The sequence below is a fragment of the Bactrocera neohumeralis genome, chromosome 3, assembly GCF_024586455.1.
Source record: "Bactrocera neohumeralis isolate Rockhampton chromosome 3, APGP_CSIRO_Bneo_wtdbg2-racon-allhic-juicebox.fasta_v2, whole genome shotgun sequence".
Lineage (NCBI taxonomy): Eukaryota > Metazoa > Arthropoda > Insecta > Diptera > Tephritidae > Bactrocera > Bactrocera neohumeralis.
In genome coordinates, this window is record NC_065920.1 from 3,645,758 (window position 1) to 3,667,258 (window position 21,501).

General features: G+C 36.6%; 1 protein-coding gene across 1 annotated transcript; it reads right to left on the reverse strand.

Annotated features, from left to right (window-relative positions):
* Positions 1-384: 384 nt before the first annotated feature.
* LOC126754258 (ATP-binding cassette sub-family G member 1) lies at positions 385-10,306 on the reverse strand. The gene is made up of 6 exons (XM_050466274.1): positions 9,475-10,306; positions 8,476-8,784; positions 5,112-6,454; positions 4,944-5,044; positions 4,535-4,823; positions 385-4,466 (listed from the first exon to the last, which is right to left on the reverse strand). The coding sequence occupies exons 1-6, from the start codon at positions 9,960-9,962 to the stop codon at positions 4,255-4,257; spliced, it is 2,742 nt and encodes a 913-aa protein (XP_050322231.1). The 5' UTR covers positions 9,963-10,306; the 3' UTR covers positions 385-4,254.
* Between the last annotated feature and the right edge of the window lie 11,195 nt (positions 10,307-21,501).

Here is a 21,501-nt window from a genome sequence, read left to right on the forward strand (position 1 = left end):
GTTAAGATTTTAAATAAAACACATATTTTTAACTTTAGCTGATCCTGTAGTGAGTTATCCAGCCAACGCGGGCTCATCTTTTTTCCGAGGGGTCACCGGAAATGGCGTCGCAATGGTTTAGTTTAAAATATTTTTTCCAAAAATTTCAGAATTTCTTTGTTAATAGTGTATGTTTGTAACAATAAAAATTATAATAAAATATTTCACTTTTTGCATGAGAAAAAATTGTTAAAAAAGACTGTTTTTCACACGAGGAAACCCATATAACCCCTTAATAAAACTACCAAAAAGTTTACAAAATATTATTTTCAGACACTCAGTCAACTTCCTGCCGTCTTTCACTGCCACTTTCACTTGTTGTTAGAAAAATTATACTCGTGTGTGTAAATAAAATTATGTTTTTGAGTTGTTTATTTGAGTGATTTCAAGTATATAATTAACTATTTAGTATATCTGAACTTAAAATTATATATATAGGTAAGAAAAATCAATATATATGTATTAAATTACAAACACATACACATAGCTACTTTACCAACTTCATATTTACAAAACACACATCTCAAAGTACAGAAATGTCCGTTGTTCGCTTGCATTAAATAACAATTGGTGATTACATACATACATAGATATATGTATATGTATATATGTATATGTAGAATTGCTATATTTATTGATCACTTATGTATATGCATAATTTTTTAAATTTTTTCTTAATTTTTTTTTAAATTTTTTTAAATTATAATTTTTTGTTTTTTAATTTTTTCTTAATTTTTTTTCAATATATATATGAATTTTGTGTTTGATTTTCACATACATACAAACAGGTGCATTTCTTTATTTTTGCATAGAGAGGTGCGTAAGTATTTACTAAGTGGATATAATGATGTTTTCAACAAATATGGACAATTTGTAGATGCGTTCTTTTGCGGCGAAGCGCTTGATATTTTGAGATACTTGCAAATATTTATTTTGATGGATTTTTTTAATTTTGCTGACGTTAATATTATGGGATTTATATTTTTATTTTGTGATGTTAAGATTACGAGATTTATATTTTTAACTTTTTTGTTTTTATAGTTTAGGTTTTTATGAGAAACTTTTCTTCCAACTCTTACTTTATATGTCTGTGTGGATGCTGTTACTGGTTTTTTTTTTTCAATTTTTGACAATTTAATGGTTTATTGCACACTAAGATATTATGTTCTATTTTTAATTCTTTGCTTACAATTTTGTATTTTATAAATTTTTTCTTAATTTTTTAATCAGTTCAAGTATTATATAATTATAAATAATGTATAAATATTTTTTTTATTTAATTTCCCTGGCTATTTATGCCTAGACACGAAAGTGAGGCTCCTCTAGAGAAGAGGAGATGACATTTTAGCGAAAAATTCCAGAAAAAAAAGTAAAAATCTCGCGCCTTAAGAAAATTGTATTGCTTAGTTTTATGCTTCAAACGGATGGCTTTATAAGTGTGTTGATTTAAATACCAAACATTATAAAAAAATATTTCAAAAAAAACTTTTTTCTTGACTCACTTGAACAATACAACTCTAATTTTTAACCACTTAGCTTACATACTTAATCTAAAATTCGTCTTCTTTAACAATCCTTTCATTAAAATCGTTAATCTACTTTCATATTTCGTTTTAGATACCCGATAGTACACCAGTTCATACATTAAATCCCGGTTATGCACCTTTCAACTTTTTTACTATTTTTCTTAAGTTTGTTTCTTACGAATTTCGTTAGTTTCCAACAACACTTAACCTAAATCGCACTACAAAAATAAACTTCTTCATAATTGGAAAAACAGTTCACTTTATATTGATCTAAAAACGTTTTCCAACACACAATCAATGCTCATCAAGTCCATCACATTCAAATTCCAACTTTTTTTAATCAAAAAAAAATTATAAAACTATTTACATTTATTTTTTTTATTTAATAAAAAGTAAGGACAAAAAGTGCACAATAAAATACCAAAAATAAATATTGAAACATATTTACATACAGATCTCTAAAGTATTTGGCATTGCAGTAATTGAAAAAAGTAATTATGTTTAAAGTGACAAAGTAGTTAGTTTCTAATAAAATTTTTTATTTTGTTCTAAAACGAAATGAATATCAAACAACGCAGACATATCACAACTTCTTCAATATCACGTCAGCATGCTTGCTTTAGAACCTTCTTGGACGATTTCCAAATGTGTATATCGCGTATATATGTACAAAATCATGTGCATAATTGCTTGTAGACTTTCATTAAAAATTTATTATTATTATTTCTTGGATTAAGTGTATTTAACTTAATATGTCTTTATAAATGCTATAAGTCATTTGCTGTTGGAGAGGGAATAATGGCTGTGTTTGTAACATACATATTTACATATGAATTTGTCTGTTATAAATGGCAAATTGGTTTTAATTTTGTGCATACTTTTGGGCGTTTTCCAAAGAGTACTTTTTATGGAAATTATATTTTGAATTGAAGTGAATCAAAAGTGCCTTTCAGCTTAGTTGTCGTCTCGATTTCATAGATTTCAACACAACTTATGACCGTTTTCTATCAGATAATTACTGGTTAATTTAACCGGTAAAGAGATTATTTAACCGGCAAATAACATTTTTTAACCAAAACTTAGCTGACAGCTGACTGCTAACCGAAAATTGAGTAAACGAATCTAAAAGAGTGTAATCCCATCACAAAGACGACTAACTATAATACCCCGTCAGCCTAGAAATATGCTTTCTTGTGTAGTCGAACCTAAGTCAGCAATTTATCGCAATAAAATACCTTCTCTTGACACTCTTGTGCTTGATAATTGAAATTTATCGCAGACAATCTGGTCCAGAAAGGAAAAGATGGGTGTGACAAAGAACTGAAGGGAACCAGCATATGATATTTCCCTAAATATTGTTTTCTTTTTGTAATGACAAGTTTCAATATTTATTTCTTTAAAATTTATTTAAAGAGTTCGAATAATTTTCGGGGAATATTTTATCGTGGACCAAGACCCTTAGCTTCGAAATATTTCCTCGCAGAAATTTTTAAATGTGAAGAGAAGCTTTCGAGTAATAAAATCTTCAGTTATTATTTCTTGCCCGCAGTTTGTTCGAATTAAATTAAATTTTTCGCGCTGAAAAGTATGCTAAAGTCTATAAATTAATTATTATTATATATTAAATATTTATATATAATTCACGTGAATTCAAGGAAATGGCGCAATGAATTTTAAGCGGCAAAATGGTGAACTTCATTCAGACAAATCTAGGTAAAAAACTTTAAAAACCAAAATTTAGAATACTAGTGATCATTTTTATTCAAAAATATTATTTTTTACTGATATTCGGCGCTACAAGGGCTATCATAACAAAATTAATGGCTCAATGGGTTTTGAAAAACTGCTTCATTTTTGCATAGTCAAGCTAACTGTGGTGTACCTGATCGCCATTTTCACTAGAAGTCGAATATGTACCAAACAGTTTTAAGGGCTATATCATTGGCTGTAGTTTTTGTTGTTGTTGTAGCGGCAGAAAACATTCCTAAAGAAATTTCGAGGAATGGTGCCGAGTTGTCAGTCCTAGGCCGAATAAAAATGTGGGCCCGTTTGAGTTTCTTAGAACCGACTGTTATAGGAACGGTCGTTTTGTTGGTCACATACATCGGTTACTGACATTCGTAGCTAACATACATATGTATAATATCCAAAAAACCAGTTGTGTCTACAATCCGCTTGGGTGCTGTTTGTCTTGTATAATAATACTGGTTCTTTTTGATTTATGTTGTTTTATTGAAAATCTAATATTTCTTCTAATAATATTTCAAGCTAATTACGCGCTAATCTTACAAATATGCCAACTTCTTGCCCTTATGTAGTAACAAAAGTGGGGGGGTGGAAAGAAAATTGAAGCACCGCAAGCAAGCATGCATCTTAATATATATACATACATACAAATAGTACAGTTATTTAATTACTTGTAAATTACATGATCCGTATGCGTAAAAATTCTACGATAATAAAATATATTTATATCAATTCAAGGCGCTAAATAATATCAAGTTCAATATATATATGGTATAAAAAACACACACACACATTAAACGTGTGATCCCAAACAAACTGAAATCAGCGTGAAATGCTTATGGAACTGTCTTTGTGACTGTCTCTACTTATAAATACATAACATAGATATAGATAATATAATTACACCGTACAACTATTTATATATATATAAGCGGCTTAGCGCTTAGCGTATGAGGTGCAGCTTCCAGCGCAGCACGAAGTACGCGATAATACGCAGCGCTACAAAGGTGCCGAGCAGTGCCACCGCATCTATCCAGTACTCGGCATTGTCCATCGACATCTCCTCCAAGAACTTCTTGGGACTGCGGAAATGGCAGTACATTTCGTGGCACTCCAATTTGGCGCGATCCATGCCATATATCGACACCATGGCGCCTAAATTGTAAGAAAAGAACGTAAAGTTAACAAGTTTCATGCCACTGGAGTCAATAAAGTGGACTCACCTTCGAAACCATAGCGCACATAGCTAACATAGGTCACCCACTGCAGGTAGCCCGGTATGGTGTCGAAGTTAACGAAGAAGCCGGAGAAGAGTATGGTTGGTATTGTTGTGACGGGGCCGAGAAAGACGCCCGCTTCGATATTCATGCCAGCGCCAATCAGCAGGCCGAGCGACTGCGCCACCAGCGAGGTGAGCACGCAAATGAAGACGAACATCGAGATGCGCATCCACTCCATGGGCTGGGAGGTCAAATAGTAGACGACAATCACATAGACGCTGGAGAAGACGATCTGTGGAGAGGTCAATATGAAAGTTGAATGTGTGTAAAATATTGAAAAAGGTTTCTGAAAAGTGCCGAGATCCAATGAATAGAGGCAGAGCGATGAAAGAGATGGAGGTTCATTACATACCTGAAACGGCAGATCAGCCATTGTCTTGGCAAAGTAGAAAGCCTTCAGCGAGTACCAGTAGTTCAAGTGCTCCCGCACAAACACCGACATTTCAGTAGGAACTGCGGATAAACGAATTTTCAGCTTAATTACAGCTAAGTTTGAAACGATTCTCGCAACTTTACTTACACGTCAATATCGTCGGCATCATCGCCGTGAACATGGTGAAGAGCGTGGTGAAGAAGATACAGCCCGCATTGCTCATCACCTTCGAAGCTTCATTGCCCACATCGTAGTAGATCATGCCGATAATGGCGCCGACAATGACGTGCGAGGCCAAACGCATATGCGTCAGCATGCGATCGCGCATGATGGTTACAAACGAGCGCTTCAGCAGTATCCAGAACTGTGTCCAGCCGCTGGTGGGGAAGCCCGAGCTGTTGGGCAGCGTAACAACACTTTCATGCGAGTCCAAGAGCGAGGTGGTGCAACCTGCGGCGGCTGCCTTCTCTGCAGCGCCGGTGAGCGCAACTTGTCCGCCCTTCGAACTGAAGCTGCAGCTGTAGGGCAGTCCGCTGTTGGAGTTGCCATTGTCATTGTTGCTGTTTGGAATGTTCAAGTTGATAACTGTGCAGTCGGATAGTTGTGATTGTTGCGTCTCCAATATGGGATTTTTGAGTGCATTCGAATGTGATATTAAAGTGCTGGACATTTCATCCATTTTGCATTTTTCATCCTCCAGTGTTAGAGTTGTGGTTGCCGTTAGTGTTGCATTGTTCGTACTTGTGCTGTTGGAGTTGTTGCAGTCATTGTCACCTTTGACAATGTCATTGGCAATGCCGCGCACAGCCGTCAAGCCGTAGTCTTTGTGACTGAATTTCTTGCACTCGCCGCTTTTGACCGCCGCCACCAGCTTTTGCACAGATTCGCCATACTCGCCGCTGGCTACCTCCAGCACATAATCGGCCGGATTGTGATATGAAGGGCAGTTGTAGCCGAGCGACGAGAGGAATGGCACCAGACCGCGTACGCGTCCTTCGTACATGCACTGGCCCTCGGCGAGCATGTACAAGTGATCGAACTTTTCAAAGAGACGCGCCGACGGCTGGTGAATGGTGCAAACGATAGTGCGACCGCCACGTGCCAACGACTTGAGCAAAGAAATTAGCTGGAAACACGTTGAACTATCCAAACCGGATGTGGGCTCGTCAAAGAACATCACTGGTGGATTATTAACCAACTCGAGTGCGATCGAGAGTCGTTTACGTTGTCCGCCCGACAGATTGCAGGTCTTCGTATTACTGGAATCCTTCAGACCGATCGTTTCGAGTATCTCGTGTACAACTACGCGTTTGGCTGCCAAATTCATATCTTTGCCCAACTTGAGATTGGCCGAGATCATCATGGCTTCATGCACTGTGAGATTGGCGATGAGTATATCATCTTGCATTATGTAGCAGGAAAGTTTACGAAAACGCCGCAGATTACGCTCTTTGCCATTGATCATCACCGAGCCGCTCAGCTGCGATGTTCTGAAACGAAAAGTGAGTGGTATTAACTAAAAAAAATTAATAGGAACGTTAATGATGCTGCGTAGCTCGTTTGAAAGCGTTGAAAAGCTTATGCCAAATATCATTTTCTTCTCCTTTATTATAAATTCAGATTTTGGGTAAAACCGTTCGGATTCAAAGAGTATATTTAAGTTTATTTAACTCAAACTACTAAAGAAATATAACTGACGTTGAGCAATACCAAAAGCTCCGTTAGAATCGGGAAGGACCTCTCTGATCTGTTCGATACCAAACGAGGTTTTAGACAAGGCAACTAACTCCCTTTCCTTCCGACTTCTTCAATCTGCTCTTGGAGAAAATAGTAAATAGTTCTGCAGAACTAAATAGAGAAGGTTATATCTTCTATAAAAGTGTACAGCTACTTTCGTACGCCGAAGATATCGATATCATGAGCCCCAACAACCGCGCCGTTAGTTCTTCTTTCTCCAGACTGGATAAGGAAGCAAGCAAATGTTTTTAGAAGCACGCGCCACTTGGCTCCCACGTTATTACTTCGAAGTCGTAGATAATTTCGTCAACCTTGAAACCAGTATTAACAGCAACAACAATATCAGCCTCGAAAGCCTACGCATAAAAACTCTTTCCAACAGGCGGTACTTCGGACTGAGCAGGAAATTGAGAAGTAAAGTCCCCTCTCGACGAACAACGGCCAAACTCTTTAAGTCACTTATTATTCCCGTCCTGCTAATATATGGTGCAGAAACTTGGACGATGGCAACATCTGATGAGTCGGCGGTACAAGCTGTTGAATATTTATGGTCCTTTGCGCGTTGGCCACACCGAATATCGCATTTGATGGAATGATGAGCTGTATGAGATATACGGCGAAATTTGCATAGTTCAGCGGCGACTCTGGCTAGGTCATGTCGTTCGGATGGAAGAAAACACTCCAGCTCTGAAAGTTTTCGGCACAGTACCCACCGGTGGAAACAGAGGAAGAGGAAGATCTCCACTCCCTTCAAAAGACCAGGTGGAGAAGGACCTGGCTTCGCTTGGAATCTCCAATTGGCGCCATATTGCGAAAAGAAGAAACTACTGGCGCGCTGTTGTAAACTCGGCTATAACCGCGAAAGCGGTGTCCACGCCAATAAAGAATAAGACTGAAGAAATATTGAAGAAATCATTCAATTATATTTAAAGGCCGGAACAAAGGACTATGTCTTGCTGTATAGGTAAAAAAACAAAGATTTTTATAATCAACGGTAAATAATAGAGCCAATAAAGGCACAATAGCCTGTTTGTAAAACTTGTGTTTTTGTCGAGCTGAATCGGAGCTTTTATTATTAAGACATTGAACTTGTAAGTAGCTAGAGCCAAGTCTTCAATAAATCACTTAACACATAAACGAAAATGTCAGCAAAGAATTTGAATGGTCTTATCTCTCTTTGCCTCAAAAGGAACCTAATATTGCTTCAAGTGCCCATAAACTGTCAACAAACACACACACGTCGAATATCAATAAACAGCAAAGCACGAAACAAAGCAACAAATCTGAAAACATTCGAAGAATGTCAAATGCGAAATACCAAAAAGGGAAGTAGTCCTAAATAGCGTCATATAATAATATGACTTGTGTCGCAAAGGACGTGTTGACAAGACGGAATCGCTTGCGGTTCTCAACTGAACGAAGGAAGGCGAAGGAATCGTATTCGACACTTCAGTGTGTGCGAAAATAGAACAAGGAAGGAAGCCATAAAGGAATATTAATGCTTGGCACACTGAACACTTTTCCTGCGCCGTGCTTGTATGTGAATATAGACACACTTATGTATATAGTGCTCATAACGACTTGCGACTTATTGGATTAGGTAAACTTTAGCAGCTTTATGGATCCGAATGTGACTGCAGGAACATAATTACCGCTCTCATTTCCTTCATAAGCTTCTCTTGCATTTCTTTCAACAACTTTTACTAATTTCCTAGTTTTTTTATACTCCTAATATTCCCATCCCATAAATGCCTTTGAGTGCTGTTGTACTTACTTGTAGCCGGCCAGAATGTTCATAAGTGTACTCTTCCCCGCACCGGACGGTCCCATGATGGCGGTGAGTTCGCCATTGCGAAACTTGCCCGAAACACTTTTCAGTATGGTCTTCAAGCCGCGCCTTCGTCCTTCCGAGACGGAATATGAAATATCAGCGAACTCGATGTCGACTGGCGGCCGCTGTGGCAGGTGTGACAGTGTGACGGTGCCTTTCTTGTGGCCATTTGGACTGCAGCTATTTTGTATCTTTGGTGCGAGTATGTGATTTTGACTGGGAATACCGCCATTGCACAGATTATTTTGCGAGCTGCAATGGAAGAGAGAAAAATAATGTTTTAAAAACTTGTTAAGGTTAGGTTTTTATATTAAGGGTTTAAATAAAGTAGGCTGATACACCGAAATCTCTGTCGAGTGTGCAATAGCTTCCAAAGATCCTGGTACCATCCCTTATTGGAAAACATGGTTTCGCTAAAAGGTAATATTTAACCTAAAAAATTATTGAAAAGATTCAAGAAATCGCGTACTTTCTCCCTAAACCTAAAAAATTTGATGTAAAATTCATGGGAAAACTCCGTCCGTCGAGTGATTAAAAGACTTGAGCCGCTCAATCAAGTCTAAGAGATATCAGATATCAGGACATATCAGTAGTCACCGTAATTTGGTATTGAATTGATTCAATCTTCTGTGAAGCTTATAATGACAAAACAATTCAGCAGGATGACGAACCAATGCTTAAGTCGAAAGTAGTAAAAAAGTCATGGAAGGAATAAAGATCCACAGTGTGGAACCCGGAACTACATTTATATCGTGTACGCCTAACTTACTTTACTGCTTTTTCAATTATAAAGAATTTCGAGAACCCAAACCAGATCTTAAAGTCGCTTTGCTGTTCCACTTGTTCAGCGTCTTCAGTTTAAAAACTACAAACTTCCACTACTTTAACTTAGCACTATGATTAACAATTTGCAATAAAACGAAATAAAATTGGTTTGCCTACTTCAGCGGCTTCAGCCACGCTGCCATTTTAGCTGCAAACTCCTGTCGCAGTTGACCTGAATTCTGCCACGGTCCTTGCACTTCGTGCTCCCCTTGCAATGCGCTTACATAGCCATTCTTTGTGAGTTTTGTTTGTACGAAACAGGATAATGGCCGCGCATGGCGTGCATTCGACTTGCCACTACAATCGTTCAACATGTCCGCATAGGCCTCCACGTACTCTGAATGCCGGCGTTGCACCGCAAAATTGTCCACAAAGCCCGAGTTGCGTATGCCGCCATCCGCATCGACCGCGGTCTGCCTTGCGCCGCCTGCATTGAGGGGTCGCTGTGCCGCGTTGGTTGGGTTAATGTCTTTGGCGGCAGTGCCATTTCGATGGCAATTCAGCACCAGCTGGCTGCCGCTATCCGTGCTGCTGCAGCGTGTTAGCAGCTGCGGCTGTGAGGTTGTTAAATTATCTAAAATACTGCAACCGGATGTGTGCGACATTCTCAATACTTGTCGCCTGTGCGCAGGGTTTCACGCATTGATTTTACAGAATACTGTTGGTATAGATTTTCGAAGCTCTGACTTTTTATTGCATTATTTATAGTTCAATATTTAATCGGTTTGCGAAGTTAGCTAGGCTGTCCTTGTTGTCCTCCTGTTGTTTAAATTTTCGATTTTTAAAACACTTCACGTTCGAGTTCCTTTGTTAAAAACTTCTTATAGTCAGTACAATTTAACTGTTAATAAGTTCACACACTATATTTAAAGGAAGAATAAATTAAATCCTTTTATTGCCAACTGCCGCTCGGCCAGTACGTTAAACTTGCGCCCATCAAGAAGCACTGAACTAAGCTCGCCAGCCCAACTATGTTTACACTTAAAGTTTTGCGCGTCTTCTTCGGCTAGCGATCGCATTGTTCTGCCCGCATCACGCCCTGCCTACGGTCTTTGCTTAGCAGCGAGCGGCATGACTTGGCTGTGCGGCGAATGAGCGTTAAAGGCGTGAGCGCCTCATGGAATGGGTGGCCGCGTGAACCGCTTAGTGTGCGCGTGTGTGTGTGCAGTGGTGGCATGACAGCGCGTATGAGTGTTGGTGACTTTGAATGGCTCGTAATGATGTGTCGAGAAATCTCAACACTGTGCTCTGGCTTTGTGGCAGTTGCTCAGCACCGCTTAGCCCCGGTTAAGTGCATGCAATGAAATGTTGCTGATGGTGTGCCTGACTATGTTGACGCTGATTATAATGAATAGCATAAGTTGAAAACGGCGATAGGGACAACCAAGAGGTATCACATTTGTAGATATAAATATTGAGCGGATTTACGTGTTTTTTTAGATTTATTCCTTACTAACTTCGACTATCCCTTCATTATGTACATTTCAAAAACATTTCAAACGTACAAAGTACTCAAGTGAATGACCGCTAATCAACGCCCTTTCTGGATCTTTTATTATGCAAGCAAGTTGTTTTTCAAGTGAAACTATTCGCTAACATCATGCCTCACGAAGAGGCGTTTCCAATTTGAAGTGTGTTTTGTTTTGACACAACGTCAGTCGTGGGCGTCTTATGGCATGAAAGAACTGAACTAGATTTAAAATGTCAGACTCAATTGATTCGAAACATTATTCAATTAAGCAACTAAATTTTAAAGGGTACCCCTTTAAGGGCACACGGTGCGCATCACATATAAAATTTGACACAAACTGATGAGTGACATTGTAAATTAAATATTGAACAAAGAATTTGTCTCAAATTTTATGTTTCTAAAAATTTCGTGTGCAGAATCATTGCGAATGTTGGAAAGGGTTACTACGGTGATTCAGTTTTATCAAAAAACATAAGCCTACGAGTGTTACAACGCCTTCGAAGGCGGTCGGGAGATCGTTGAAGACTTGCCTCGTTCTGGACGACCTTCGACCTCTTCAACTGATGAAAATATTAAAAAAACCAAAGTATATGTATGGTTCTTGAATATCGTCAGGCAAGTGTTAGAGAGCTTGAATGATTTTGGGGAATATTTTGGATATGAAACGCGTTCTTGCTCGATTCGTCCCGATAAAGCAGAGTTTTTTTTTTCAAAAATAGTGCCATAAACAGATCTCTTTGGACATGCTGCCGATGAGACATGAGTTTATGAGTTTGATATGCAAACAATTCAACAATCATCAGAACGGCACCCGTTTTCAGTCGATCGAAGGGATAAGGCCAAATTCGCTGAAGTAGCTGAAGGCCATCCCAAAAAATGATTATGAAAAGTGTTTCGAGGACTGGAAAAATCGTTAGCATAAGTGACTAGTTCATATATGTATGTATATTAAACAGACAGACGGACATGGTTTAATCGTCTGAGCATTTATAGGATATCCGAGGTTTCCTTTTGAGTGTTACAATCCTCGTAGCAAACTTAATTAACCCTGTTCTGGGTAAAATTAAAGTTAATAAGAAGTTGTGAGAATGTACCCATTATTCAGTTACAGTAAATAATAACAGCAACCTTTAATGTTTGGCGTAAGTAGTAGAAATGAATTTTTTTGAGGTTATGTGTTACGGTTACAGTAGTTCGAGTCTATCAAATTCATGCTGGTATGTCTGCAGTTGTGACCCACAATGCGTGTGCGTTGCAGTTTTGATGTCATAATTCTATAGATTGATGTAAATAGTGAGCGCTTCCACTCAATTGAAATGAACTGTGTCAACTCAAGAGGAAAACTAGTAAACAGTTATAAAGGGTAGACTGTTTGTGCAGTGGCGTTAATTTGGGTTCGAGCACAATAATAACAATAATAAATTCTTGAATAAAATGCTTTTGAATATTTGAGCAAAATTTGAGTTTCGGTTATAAAATGGTTATCTATTGGTTATCATACAACCATATTGAAACATAATTAGAGTTATAAAATGGTTATCTATTGGTTATTATATCTGAGTGATGTTTTTATTTTGTAAGTACTATGCAAAATTAAACAAAATATTAAAATTTCGCAGAAATTTTTTTGGAAAAATTTTAATGCTGACGAAAGAGGCCCTAGAACGTTTTTTATTTTAAATGCTACGTAAGTGTTAAAAAACCATTCTGAAAGCTTTCTGCGACTCTGACTAAAATCTAAGTTGAAAGTAACAAAGCACCGTTCAACAGCGTGAGGTCGCTCACCACTTTACTTTGACTATAGTTGCACACGCCGCCACTGGATTTTAAGTGCAAAAGCATGACGTAGTAAACCGGTCATACATACCCACATATGTACCCGTTTTTATTGTCGACACAAAAATGTGAGTACAAAACAAAAAAAAAAAATTATTGACTTTTATTACTCTTTGTACTATTTGAGCAATTCACTTTCATGTTCGTTTAAGTGCATACTCGTATGTATGCGTGTGTGTTTGTGATATATCTACGGCTATTATGTGCATAACCACCCATAAATTCACAACCAATTAAGAGCGAGTAGTTCGCTTTTTTTGTAAATTTATGAGGAACTCTCTCATCTCCTCTTTTAATATGAGCTTTAAACTATTCTAAGGCTTTTCGAAGATCTTTTTTGATTATTTAGGATTTTCAAAAAAAATTGTAAATAAATATTAATAATAATGCACTGACAGTTAGTTAGCTGACAAACCAGTTCGTAACCACTCTTGAACTTGGCACCTGAAGCTCTTGCCGTCGCTCATTACGGGATTTCCTGTGCTCGTGAAGCACAAGCGCACACACATTTTGCCCAACGACGAGAATGTACCGTAATTAAATTGATAGCATGGAATCGCGCTGTCTGTCAGTAGTATGTTTATTGACATTGTTGTTGTACGTACTTACGGCATACACAAGGCATGTGTGTGTGTGTGTGTATGTATGTCTATGTGCACTTTGTTGGCGCTTCGTAGTGCTATTAATTGAATTAACGACATGATGCTGGGCGGCTCGTTGTGCGAAAACGACAACAACAACACAAACAAATACAGCGAATGCACTTTTGCATAGACTTTTGAATGAAGATGGACAAAGTGGTCGAAAGGCCGTGCCTCTTGCGCCTGTTGCTGGCGCATTAAGAAGCTAAAATATTGACTCTGTGGGTGCAATTGAGCGTTTTGACCTTTGCACTCAGCCGAAAGCTGCTTAATTCGTGCAGCTTGTTGCTGATTGCGTAAGGCGAAATATTCTTTTGAAGGAACGTGAAGTCTGGGATAAGTGGTCGCTTTATGTGAGACTCGATGTTTTTCAGTATTCCTACTTTCCGAGCGAAAGTTCGCTTGGAATATAAAATCGTTCGGTTGGAAAATCCACTGTTGGACACGTTTAATTCATTCGGCGTTAATGCTTGTGGAAGCTATGTATGTATGTATGTACTTATGTCGTCTCTGACTATTAAATTAAAGCGGTTGGAATTATTTCCAAGAATTAGCAATGACTGTTAGGAAATTTATCGTTTAATGAATCATCCAATTTATGAAGAAAAGTTGTTGGAGTTCTCTTCTTTATTTACAAAGCGCGTCTTAACGTTGCCCAAAAAATTAAAGAGTTTAATTGAATCCTTGAACCTTTTGTCTACGAAATACAATTAAATATTACTCTTTGTTGCAATATCGAGGCCAAAGAAACCTTTTTTAAGTTAAACAGGGTTGCAACCTATATGAAAAATGTCTAAAAATTTCCCATCAAAATGAATTAAAATTTGAAATAATATTAATATCAAACTTTATAAGCTTAAGCAAATTTGAAAGTTATTTCCGAAGGGGTTGCCATTTTTTTTAAATTTTTTAATAAAATTCCATTTCGCAAAAATATAAATCTTTACAATATGAACATATTAAACAGGTTTATGAAAGATTTGGGTAAGGTATATGTCTGAGAAGTGTGGCCACCTATTTGAAATATTTCTTTGAGACAAACTGATAAAATATATTAACTTTTAGTACTACACCCATCTAAAGAAGTGAAATTTAATTAAAAATAGTTTTACTTGGTTGCCACCTGTTTGAAAAATATCTAATAATTTACAAGCAAAACGAATTAAAGTTCGATAAAATTCAATTGCGTGAATGTATAAAGTTTTACACCACAAACATCTATTAAACAGCTTTAAGAGAGATTTGAGTAAGATTTATGTCTGAGAAGAGTTGCCACTTATTTGAAATATTTCGTTGAGACAAACTCATAAAATATAGGCATTTTTAATGATATATCCATCTAAAGAAGTTGAAGTTAAATAGAAATAGTTTTAAGTGGTTGCCACCTGTTTGAAGTTTTGCTTAATTAAATAAATCGTATATTACCATATTGATTTCAAAAATAAAAAAATAGTTGATTGGGAAATGTTACATTTAAACAAAGTTTTTGTATTAACTTTCTAACTTTTTTGAGGCAGTGATTGAAATTTGTTGAATAGAATATGAGATCTATCACGCGAACCGACTAAGTCTTTACTTAAATTGGCTGCTGCTATAATAACATATGTCTCAGGAACTGTTATTTGGTTTTAGTTTTAGTTCCTTTGGCATACATATCCCTTTTTATACCATCAGCAACATAATTTGTTGAGCAACATCTTGATAGCAACATTATTTAGGTACTGCAACATAAGAAAGCCAGATTATATAGTTTTTTTCACATTTTTTTTCGTGTTTGAAATATTTTTCATATTAGAACTAGTACTAGTGTTTCATATTGCACAGCAACATTTCCTTTACGCCCAGCAACATTTTACAATGACCATGAAAAGTATTGAATGAAAATAAATACGTGTTGAGATAAATGGAAAAGTTAAAGGTGAGATTAAATGCAGGCAAAGAGAAAAATTGCGAAGAGCGTCTCGCAAATGGCTACATACGTACAAATCCATAGATTGGTAACAAGTTTTGCAAGCGCAAAACCTTAGAAGAATGGTGACCACAGAAAATGTGCTCATGTTTGACAGGTTCTTGTGTGCAACAACAATGTTGAGGACTATTTTGATTTTGGTTTCGTTTTGTTGGCGTTCGTCGTTTCTTGTTCTTCGACCATGCTACGCGCATGTGCAAGAATGCTTGAACTTCAGCATTGGTCGTTTGGTACATTTCCATAAACGAGTTCTGCAAGCAACTGGGCAGGTGGCCAAACTAGTTTCGTGTGATCTGATGTACATATGCTAGATTGTCAAATTGCCATAAACTTATGTGAGTTTGTAATATTTATATATAATAAGCCAAAATTAATGAGATACTTTGCTTGAATATCGGTGAGGGCCGGCATAAAATTTATAATTTTGGTTCAAATTGAGATAATTTGATTTTTGTTCTGAAACATATGTACATACATATTTAGATACAGTATGTGACTTTTTGAAAATAAGCAGCGTTCTGTGTAAGCTTATAAGCAGCGTATATTACTTGCGTTTGCTTTATTTCGATAAAAGTTTTCCTCTGACTTATTGCAAAACAAAAACAAAAACAATAATAATAATTTCATATAAACAAAAAACAAAAACGTCAACAATAAATATCGCTGAGCTATCCAACAAAAACAGCTGTTCACGAATGTTTACATTCACTCCCGACAACTGGCGCTCTTCGTCGCGCATTTTGCTCTCTTCTGCGCGCTCTTTTATCGCGCACTTGGTATCTAGCGGATACACAAATATTTACGTTTTTCTTTTCTTTCCCTTGTGATTCGCAATACACAGCACTTTGCACACCATTGTTGTTGTTGTTGTGCTTGCGCGCGTTTCGCCTCTCACCGAGCTGCATATTATTTTAATTGTCTCTATTCGCTGCTTTTTCTCTATTTTCTCGTTTTTGATTACTTATGCCGCCGCTGTGTTGTTGTTTTGCAAATTTTCTTTTTTTCTCGTTGTTTTTGCTTTTGCTATCGTTGCGCCTAATTACATCCATACGTAGTTGTTGCGGATATTAATGACTGTGCTATTGTTGTTGTTGGTTGTACTTTGTTTGGCTTTGTGTTGTTGTGTCGACACGATTTCTGAGTGCATGTGCACTTAAAAATCTGCTCGCTCGGTGCACGTGCACTCAGCTGGCGGTTTGGTAACACGCTCGGCCTTTGGCAGCATAACCACTTCGACTTCTGACTAATGTGAACGAACTGCAGCGGGCCTCAGTGCTTATAGTCGTGTTCCTTGTACTTGTATATATGTATGTTTGTGTGTGTGTGTGTATGATGTTTCTTTAGTCATTATTCATAGCAACAGTGATGCATCAATTGTTGGTGGGGCAGTTGGCGGGGTTAAGGAAATTGATTCCGTATTCAGGGTTGTACGAAAGTTTCATTTTCGGTGTAGTTGTAAATTAGGGTGAATGATTTTTTGTTCTTTGCAATATAAATATATCAGCCATCTTCAATTATCCATTTCAGTGTTTTAATGTTCTCTTGTTCAAAATGTCTTACGTGAAAGGAACTTCAAAGCAAACGTACTGAATTGGAGTATGTGCCCACCTCTCTCTAGTGGCATGATGATTTTTTCCGATACCGCTAGGTTTTGTTCCACCGATTTTGTATAAACTCTCATATTTTGAATGTCAATTACGTCAAGCAGCTATCCAAATTGTCCACCATATGTATGTTTATCTTAATTTTTAATCTGCTCTTCAAACATTTTCCATATACTCTAAAAACGGAAATCATCAGTTTCAATGTGCGACCAACGAAGAAAATTATGTCAGCAAGTTCGAATGACGACATAAAGTGAACACCCTAATGTGAATCGCTTTATATGTATTTATGCATATATGCCAGAATATACATATGTATGTATGTATAGAGAGCAATAAAAGTAAAACATTGTTGCTCATTTTCATTGTTATTGCCCTCCAAATGTACTATAGAACATAGAAGAGTATTCCGGCCTTTGTTTTACGTTGGGCACGTACTTATAAATATGTATATATCGTCACCTAAAGTGCAAAATAACGTAACATCATTTTTGATAAGTTTACAGGCAAAGGAAAAACGATATAATGAAACCACTCATAGGAAAAAAAATTGAGTTTTGGTTATAAAATGGTTATATAGGTTATATATAGCTTATATGTTGGTTATATATTGGTTATATATTGGTTATATTTGGGTTGTATATTGATTATATCTGACAGCGGCAGCTGAAAATTTTACGCTACTTCAATGAAATTAGATGTAGTGAAATGTGGGCAATAAAAAACTCAATCCTGATTTTTTTTTATGATACGTTTTTGCATTTTAGTCGGCTATATATGTGTGTATATATATGAGAGTTTTTTTTACAATGAATATGCTTGCGCGATACGTCCCGCTGCCAAACTGGTGAGTAATAAACTAATTTTGAACTAGTTGGAACCAAAAAGTTGAAAAGCAACTTTTTTAAGTCATGAGTTCCAGCCAGAAGTCAGTTGTTAGTGTTTGATCGGAAATATTCCAGTTTCATACCAGTTCCAAACAGATATATTCCGGTATAGTTTAATTTATATGCTACGAAATTATTTTAATTCGTATTTTTTGCTGGTCTACCGGGTTCTTATTCGAAAAATCCGATTTGTGGAAATTATGTACTCTTTCTGAATCAATTTTCCAAAGTATTGATTCAACTTCGTTGCATTTCTGACTGGTTCCAGTTAGTCTCGAAAGACTAGACGCAAACATTTCTTTTTCGGTGTTACTTTGGTCCGTGTCTAAGTCATATATGGAAATGAATGTTCCCCTTAAGTGCTTTTAGATATATCCAGTGTTTCTCGCAGGCATTGGCGCATATCTTTATCGCTTGGTTGTCTTTGGTTTTTAGCTGTGCAGGCATTTCGTTGTCAATGCTCCGCTTCAGCACATATTTAACTGCAGAGATACATATACAATACATACATATATGTTTGCAGTTTCATGCTATGCGTCATAAAGCGTCTGATTCGTTCGAATATGTATCTCTTTGTGTTGTTTTGGTTCTTTATTGACTCAGCTTCAACTGCAAGTTCCAAAGTTCAATTTCGTATGTAAGATATTTATGTATGCACATACATATGTATATTTTTTAAAGAAATTTTTTAATGCTTTGCGGTTTGCTGACGCTTTGAGTTTGTGCAAATAAAGCACTACAAAATGAAGATTTTTATTGGATTTGCATTCTCCTCTTCTTTCATAAGTCAAAAAGTTGTTTGAGTGCCTCAATATATGTATGTGTACATATGTTTGGATGTATCTTTGTGTGTGTTTTAGTAATCTCAACTTCCATTTGTGTCCACTTCTTGCCACTAGTGAATGATTGCTGGCTCGTAGCGAACCTCTGTATACAATTAAGTTTTGCTTTGTGTTACGAATATGAAAAGTAGACTTCATTCACGCGTAATTTTGGTCTAAAATAAACCAGGGATGTATGAACCTTGTCTGGTTCAATTTTTATGCTAAGTAACAATTTTCATTTTGTATGTTAATATTTAAGAGTCTTCAGAAATCAATATTTTACATAGGTCTAGCTATGTGCGTATGAACCAGCATGCCAAATTGCCATTCCCGCGGTGCCCACTGGCTCACTAAAGCACATCCTTCTTCGTTATCCCAAGTTTCTTTCATACATACATATATGTATATGTACATATGTTTCTATATAAAGTTGTTTGCTTGAATCGTCAGCCGTTCAACGATTGATTAAGACTAATGCAATTTTATTAAAAGCGTTTGATGACCCCTTTCTTTGTTTCTTGTTCGTAAACAGATAACAGCAGTATGTACCCAAACACTCAGGGGAGTAATCGCCCACTTCTGTTTCCCAACTTTGAGCGATATTTGTCTCTTTGTTTGCGGTTTTATTGCCGTACCCCTATCTATGATGATATCTTAGAATTCTGGTTTCAGCGGTTAATGCTTTATCATGTTGTTGATGTATTTGTTTTTGTGTTTTCTTCATGTTATTGTGGTTTTGTTATTTGTTATTGTCATGATTGGAATCGAAAATTATTATTTTTTTTTGCTTTTATGTTGATTTTGTATTTTGTGTTTTGTTTGTGTTTTTGGACGTGTGTCGATTTGCTCACTTTACTTGCACCTGTTTTGTTGTTGTATTTGCTATTGACAAACATAATGTGCTTATTAACTTGCTCGTTGTTTTTGTTGTTATTCTTCGTTTTACGATACGTTTCGTTTTGATTTTTTTTTGCTTTTCTGCTTTGCTTTGCTTCGATGTGAACTTTTTGAGTTTTCTTTGGCTTTTAATTGGCGCCTGCGAAATAGCATTAATAGTTCAGCGGCTGTCTATCGGTAATAATAATTTGCGTCAAATTCCATTTTTGCAGAGAAATAATTGCTGTGTGATTATTTACTACATTGTAGTCGTTAAAAGTGAGGAAAATTAGTTTTGTTCTAACGTGAGATGGAACGTGGGTTATACAAGTTTATTAGGAGATCATAATCTATATTGTCTAGAGGAGTTTACGTGATTAATCATCCAGTTTCTGCTATAAAACACCGTTTTCTCTGAAGAAACAAAATCTGTAGGATCAGCGAAATCGTAATCTCTGGAATACCTTCGTTGTTCTACATGAAAAAAATTTTAATTAGAAAATCAATAAAACACTGCCTACATATAGGCGGATTTTATAAATTAAAAGATCAGATGTGGAATAAATCAAAGTACAAGAAGAGGCAAGTTGTAAAAATCAGCATATTTAGGTTAAGAGGTCGATCCTGAGAAGGATTTCATTCGTACAGTTTAGAACGCCAGTCAGTGTCAGTGATACCCCACAAATCGACAAGGCGCTGTGAGCCTGTCAAAAATTTGTTGAGACGGCTAATGACAGTTTCGGCTGTGTTCTCTAAGACAGTATGGTGTATGAGAAGATCTGAATAAGAAGTACGTGCCTTCACATTGTTTGATAAACGAATAAATGTTCTAAATAATAGATAAAATAATTTTTGGCAACTCTTTTGTATATTTCGACATTTAATTCTATAAATATCTACAAATAATTAATTGTAAAAATCTTCCAAAGTGACTCTGGCACGTGTGTAATAAATCATTATTATCACTATGCCAAAAGTATTGAATGCCTTTCTGCCTGGATTTTATTGCACTTTGAGATTCATGTAAACAGCGATGACCTACAACTTTTGCCCAAGGTCAACTCAAGCGTAAAATTAAGAATATTAGTAAATAATTAAGTAGTCTTCAAGAGGCTGCTGCTTTGTCGCTATGTGCGCCTCTTATATACATAATATAAGTACATATACGTATATATGTATGTATCATGCATCTAATATCTGAACGATTGCATATTTCATGAATCACAGCGTCGAGCTTTCGAGCATTTCGTGACACGTGCGGAGCACTGAGTGTGTTTGAGTGCGAATTCGAGCGCAAAATAAGGCACTTGTGGTCAGTTTAGTCCAATTTAATGGTAATTCGTAATATGATATATACATATATGCGTGTGTAGGTAAATTAGTTTAATTGGCATTAAAAGTGAAGTGGTGCAGCTCATGTGGACTTATGTGTGATTAAATGGGCAATGGTAAGGTGGTCACTTCATGTAGCTGTAGACGAATTCAGCTATTTAGAGACGCATTATCTACATACGTATAACTAAAGAGCGCGTCTCTCAAAGCGTTGACAGAATAGTATGGAAATCGATACTATATACTAGCCATTGACTTAGTAAATTACTCATATAAAGACTTGCGGAAACATGCTTTTCCACAGCGACCCCCTGGTGGGTTTGACGCGCCTACTAACACCTGATTCACCTTCTGACGTTGTGTCGTACGCATTTTTCGTTCAACGGTGGAAATCAAATAGTAGTTTATAAATAAAAAATGTCAATCAATGTGAGTGTATCCACGAAAATCAGTGATTTTGTAATTTGATATGCCTTTATACCCTAAACTGGGTGTATTAAGTTTGCCACGAAGCTTGTAAGATTCAAAAGGAAACGTCGGAGACCCTGTAAAAATATATATATAAATGAATAGCAAAACGAGTTGAGGCGATGTCCGCCTGTCCCTCTGTCTGCATGTATATGTATATATGAACAAGTTCCTCAGTTTTTGAGATATCGATTTGAAATTTTACAACTGTCCTTTTCTCACCAAGCGGCTGCTCA

What these genes read in the sequence shown, in the direction of transcription:
- LOC126754258 (XM_050466274.1), bottom strand. Translation starts at nt 9,962, where the DNA reads ATGTCGCACACATCCGGTTGCAGTATTTTAGATAATTTAACAACCTCA. An exon ending in GATGCCGACGATATTGACGT is followed by an intron (nt 5,045 to 5,111) that starts GTAAGTAAAGTT and finishes GTTTATCCGCAG; the next exon opens with TTCCTACTGAAATGTCGGTG. An exon ending in TGGCTGATCTGCCGTTTCAG is followed by an intron (nt 4,824 to 4,943) that starts GTATGTAATGAA and finishes ACCTCTCCACAG; the next exon opens with ATCGTCTTCTCCAGCGTCTA.